This window comes from Cebus imitator, unplaced genomic scaffold, assembly GCF_001604975.1.
Source record: "Cebus imitator isolate Cc_AM_T3 unplaced genomic scaffold, Cebus_imitator-1.0 Scaffold577, whole genome shotgun sequence".
NCBI classification, from domain to species: Eukaryota; Metazoa; Chordata; class Mammalia; order Primates; family Cebidae; genus Cebus; species Cebus imitator.
In genome coordinates this window covers 478455-484252 of record NW_016107892.1, presented here as the reverse complement: position 1 = coordinate 484252, position 5798 = coordinate 478455, and the positions used below count along the sequence as shown (strand labels likewise).

The 5798-nt window shown below is 40.2% G+C and overlaps 1 protein-coding gene across 1 annotated transcript in view; it reads left to right on the top strand.

The window, feature by feature from the left end:
* SF3B3 (splicing factor 3b subunit 3) overlaps window positions 1–5798 on the top strand; it is a 52901-nt gene that overhangs the window by 9096 nt on the left and 38007 nt on the right. The window contains exons 4-6 of the mRNA XM_017516273.2: window positions 342–514; window positions 1489–1630; window positions 4930–5042. Coding sequence (XP_017371762.1) covers window positions 342–514; window positions 1489–1630; window positions 4930–5042 — 428 coding nt within the window. The remainder of the gene's footprint in view (window positions 1–341; window positions 515–1488; window positions 1631–4929; window positions 5043–5798) is intronic.

The following is a 5798-nucleotide window of genomic DNA, read 5'->3' as shown; positions in this document are numbered from 1 at the left end:
CACTGCCTCCCAGGTTCAAGCAATTCTCCTGCCTCAGCCTCCCAAGTAGCTGGGATTAGAGACATGCGTTACCACGACCAGCTAATTTTTTGTATTTAATAGAGATGGGATTTAACCATCTTGGCCAGGCTGGTCTTGAACTCCTGACCTCTTGGTCCACCCACCTCAGCCTCCCAAAGTGCTATTTTGATGATTGAGAACAGAATCCTGAGTTACTGTACTTATAGAGTTAGTGCTGTTAATAATTACTGAAAGAAAACCATGATATGACTCTAGCTGTTCTGTAAGTCTCTCCTCTCATTATCTGGGAATCTTGTATGTTTTATCTCCTTCAACTACAGGTGCTATTGAGAAACAGAAATTGGTGTATATCTTGAATAGAGATGCTGCAGCACGTCTTACTATTTCATCTCCCCTGGAAGCCCACAAAGCAAACACTTTAGTGTATCACGTAGTTGGAGTAGATGTTGGATTTGAAAATCCAATGTTTGCTTGTCTGGAAATGGATTATGAGGTAACGGGGACCATGTCTCTTTGGATTTCTTTCAGTCACCTCAGTGTTTAAGATTGTTTTCTTCCTTGTGCATCTTTTTTTTTTTTTTGAGACGGAGTCATGCTCTGTTGCCCAGGCTGGAGTGCAGTGGCACGATAACAGCTCACTGCAACCTAAGCCTCCCAAGTTCAAGCTGTTCTTTAGCCTCAGCCTCCTGAGTAGCTGGGACTACAGGCGTTCCCACCACACCCAGCTAATTGATGTATTTTTAGTAGAGATGGGGTTGCACCATGTTGGCCAGGCTGGTTTTGAGCTCCTGACCTCAGGTGATCGGCCCACCTCAGCTTCCCAAAGTGCTGGGATTATAGGCATGAGCCACCTTGCCCAGCTCCTTGTGTATATCTTAGTTCTGTCTGCTAACAGATCTCCATATTCCAAATACCTTAGTGAAATTCTTTGAGATATTTCTGAGGTTAACCAACTATTAAATAGCCTTTCTCTGATTTAAGTAATCTCCCTATGGAAACAAGGTTTTTATTGGGAAAAGCTTCATGACAAAGCAGAAGCTATGTTTAATGTATTTTTTTCACGGAGCATACTGTTCTTTGCCTTGAATGGAAGGCAGTATCCTCTAGTAAAGAGATCCCTGGATCCAGAATTTGGAGATTCCAGTTCTTCTTCTAGCTCTGCCATTATTTTGTAGTATAAACTTTGTCAAACTATTTGGCATGGTGTGGTGGCATGTGCCTGTAGTCCTAGCTGCTTGGGAGCCTGAGGCCCAGGAATTCTAGGCTGCAGTGAATTAAGATTGTACTACTGTGCACTGTAGCTTGGGTGACAGAGTGAGAACCTGTCTCTCAACAACAACAAAAAAAATTGACATCTATGGATCTCTGTTTCCTCATTTGTAAAATGGAGTCCTGATGTCCTTTCCAAATCTGTACGTTTTTAGATTTTATGCTGCCGATTAGTTTTTATTCCACTGTTCTCTGTAGGAAGCAGACAATGATCCGACAGGGGAAGCAGCAGCTAATACCCAGCAGACACTCACTTTTTATGAGCTAGACCTTGGTTTAAATCATGTGGTCCGAAAATACAGTGAACCTTTGGAGGAACATGGCAACTTCCTTATTACAGGTACTTATCTTTCAGAGCTGCTTTGTATCCTTTTAGTTGGTTCATTTTATGCCCAAACCTAATAGGTTTTGCTTAATGGGGTTTGAGTATTAATTCATTTGTGGTAAATCTGAATACCTTGTCTATCTTTTGGAGAGGTTAGAATTTCATGTGATGGAGTGATTTTAAAAAGTGTTGGGGATAGATTGTCTAGCTCCTTAATAACTCATATTCTCCTGAAGGTAGACAAATTTAAGGGAGCAGTCAGATTGGAATATTGATTACTTACTGTTGGTTGCTGTGACGGTTTGGCTGTAGTCACTCTTTACTCCTCAATCAAACCTGGCTCTTTGAAAAGTCAAATGAAATGTGCTAAAGCCATCAAGATAAAACTTGTGAATTTGAAAACTTACACAAAATAGAAATATTTTTGAAGATGGTTACCAGATTGATTCAAAAATAAAGAACCTCAGTAGAACAGTATTAGAGAAATTGAAGCAGTAGTTCAAAATCACTCTTCCAGAAGATTTAGGCACAGGATTTTCACGAAAGCTTTTATTTTCTTGTTGAGGGACATACGTGTATTCTGTTTTAAAACAAGTTTCTTGGCTGGGTGGGGTGGCTCACGCCTGTGACCCTGGCACTTTAAGAGGCTGAGGCAGGAGGATCACTTGATCTCAGGAGTTTGAGACCAGCCTGGGAAACAAGGTGAGACTTTGTCTCGATGAAAAAACAAGAATTTAATAAAAGTAAAATTCCTCCAGAGTACAAAAAGAGTAAATGCTGCTGTGCCACATGATGAGTCTGGTATAACTACAACATCAAAAGTAGGGATGGACAGTAACAAGAAAAATTTGCAGGCTAGTTCATATGGTTGTAGATAGGAAAACCTAACATTCCAGCAAATGAGATTTAATGTTTTAAATGCCCATAGCTAAGGAACGTTTTTGGATGAGCTAAAAGATGGAAAATCTTTTTACCTTTGGAAATCAATTTACCATTGGAAAATCCATATTACTAGTCCCTTATATTAAAAGAGTAAAGACATACAGCTACATTTGTGGTCATCTACATTTCAGCAGGCTTGGGTTAAACTGGCCTAGTTCTATTTTGAGTCATTTGCACTTGAATTGATGTCTAAAATAAAATGAAATGTCTTGTTGGCAGAAGATATTAGAGAGTAATAATAGAGGATCGCACTTACCTTTGAGTAATAAATCTTAGAGACTGTTAATACATTGAGCAGATAAATTATGGAAAGTGGATTACGTATTTTGTTACTTGTAACGTGTTGCCATACCTTTCATTTGCAAGGGCTTCATCATTCTCTCAACACATTGTTATTGAGCCTTTGCATTCAGTGTGCGCTAAGTCAGTCTGCTGGATCTTGGGATTTCAGAGGTGAAAAATTAGATGTGGTGCTTCCTTTGTGCAAGGTTGAGTCTGGTGGTGAATATTGATAGATAACCAAAAAATTACCGGAAACTACCAGATGCCACGATAGCACAGAGAAGAGGTTCCCTAAACCAGGAAAGGAAAGGAGTATGTTAGAGAAAGCTTGCTGGAGTCTCTGAGACCTGAGGACTAGTTCGGAGTTAGCTAGGTGCAGTTGGGGTGGGAGAGGAAGTTTGAGTTGTAGGCAAAGGGAACAGCATTTACAAAAGCCTAAATACAAGAAATAACATGGTTCATTCAAAGAATTAAAAGCTCATTATGATTTATTTATTTATTTTTTTTGAGGTGGAGTCTTGTTCTATCACCCAGGGTAGAGTGCAGTGGCTTGATCTCAGCTCACTGCAACTTCTGCCTCTTGGGTTCAAGGGATTCTCCTGCCTCAGCCTCCTGAATAGCTGGGACTACAGGCGAATGCCACCATGCCTGGCTAACTTTCTGTATTTTTAATAGTGATGGGGTTTCATTGTGTTGGCCAGGATGCCCTTTATCTCCTGACCTCGTGATCTGCCCGCCTTGGCCTCCCAAAGTGCTGGGATTACAGGCAGGAGCCACTGTGCTCAGCCTATGATTTATTTATTAAGGGACTGGGGTAGGAGTAGGGGTGGAGTGAAAGCTACCGAAGGATTCTAAGTAGGGTAGCAATCTGATAGGTAGACACCTTAGAAAGAGTAATTGCTTATGTTTTGGCTAATGGAATGGAGGATACTAAGACTGTAAGCCAGGAGACTGATCAGGAAACTTCTCATTAAACTGAGATATTGGCAGCTGCTAAGGAGACAGAGTCAGTAGGGCTGTGGGAAGAGAGAGAATTGAAGGATTATACCCAGGTTTGTGGTTTGGTCTGTATACTGTTAGGTGGAGAATCCAGGAGGTGGAGTAGGGTTTGGAAGGAACATGCTGTTATTTTATTTTACTTTATTATTGTATTTTACGTTTTTTTTTTTTTTTTTGAGATGGAGTCTCACTGTGTTGCCCAGTCTGGAGTGCAGTGGCTCAGGATCTTGGCTTTCTGCAACCCCTGCCTCCGTGGTTCAAGTGATTCTTCTGCCTCAGCCTCCTGAGTAGCTGGGATTACAGGTGCCCATCACCAGGACTGGCTAATTTTTGTGTTTTTAGTAGAGATGGGGTTTCACCATGTTGGCTAGGCTGGTTTTGAGGTCCTGACCTCAGGTGATCTGCCCACCTCCACCTTCCAAAGTGCTGGGATTACAGGCATGAGCCACCACGCCGGCCTGTTACTTTATTTTATTTATTTATTCATTTTGAAATGAAGTCTCACTCTGTTGTCCAGGCTGGAATGCAGTGGTGCCATCTCAGCTCAGTACAGTCTCTACCTTCCGGGTTCAAGTGATTCTCTTGCCTCAGCCTCCTGAGTAGCTGTGATTACAGGCATGTGCTACCATTTCTGGCTAATTTTTGTATTTTTCGTAGAGATGGGTTTTCACCATGTTGGCCAGGCTGATCTCAAACTCCTGACCTCAGGTGATCCACCCTCCTCAGCCTCCCAAAGTGCTGGGATTACAGGTGTGAGCCACCACGCCCGGCCTGAACACACTGTAGTTTCAGAATACCTGTGGAAGTTCATGTCCAGTAGGTGATTTGATATATTATAGGTCTGAAGATGAGAACTAGATTTGGGCTTAAACATTTGTATGTTAACTAGGCTGAGATCAAACCTTCCATATAAACACAAACTGTTCTTCATCCTTATCTAGTATGAACATAAGGGAAGAGAAACACTTGGAATGTTTCTTAGTCTCTGGCACATTGCCTCATCAAGTTTTGCCAAAAGAGAGGAGGAGTTGAAAGTTCAAGAAATTAATGTCTGTGTTAAAGTCACTGCTAAGTTTTATTTTCTCTGACAGTTCCAGGAGGGTCAGATGGTCCAAGTGGAGTGCTGATCTGCTCTGAAAACTATATTACTTACAAGAACTTTGGTGACCAGCCAGATATTCGCTGTCCAATTCCCAGGAGGCGGGTAAGATCTTTGATATAAGAAGAGAGATATTTGTGTTTAATTTTTGTAATTACAGTGTAGTCTGCTTGTTAGCAAGTTAGTTTTTTTGTAAATTAAAAAAAAAAAAATCAGTGGTCCCTGGCAGGGGCGTAAATGTTGTTTTAAATAAAGCTGGTAAAACATTTTAGTAAAAGCCAAACATAATCTTTTAGAAAGAGAATTAAAACTAACCTAATTTCCTTTCAGAGGAACCTATGGACAATTATTAATTTGAAATTCTTGAAAGTTTTTAGTTTGGAGAAACCAAGCATATTTGTTAGCGATAGATTACGTTTTATTGTTTGGCTTTTTGTCCCCAACATTTTATCTTGAAATTCCAATATACAGAAAGCTTAAAAACAATAGAACTATGACTTCCCACATGCCCATCATTTAGGCTAATCAGTTGTTAATATTTTGCCACTTTTGTTTTTTCTTTCTCATAATATATCAGTACACTTTTCTAGGCTAAGCAATTTGAAGAGAAGTTACAGGCATTATGATCCCTCACTCCAGTAATCCCCTGAGCTAATGGCTCCTGAGAACAAGGCCATTTTCCTACTTAATGAGATTGCTAGTATCATACCCTGGAAATTATAGCATTTTGTGTAGTATAGTTACCTTATGTGTGTGTCATATTCATATTTCTCTCATCTCAAAAAGTTTCTTCATAAATGGCCTTTAGTCTCCTTTAGTTTAGGGTATTTCCTTCTCAACTTTTTTTTTTTTTTTTTTTTT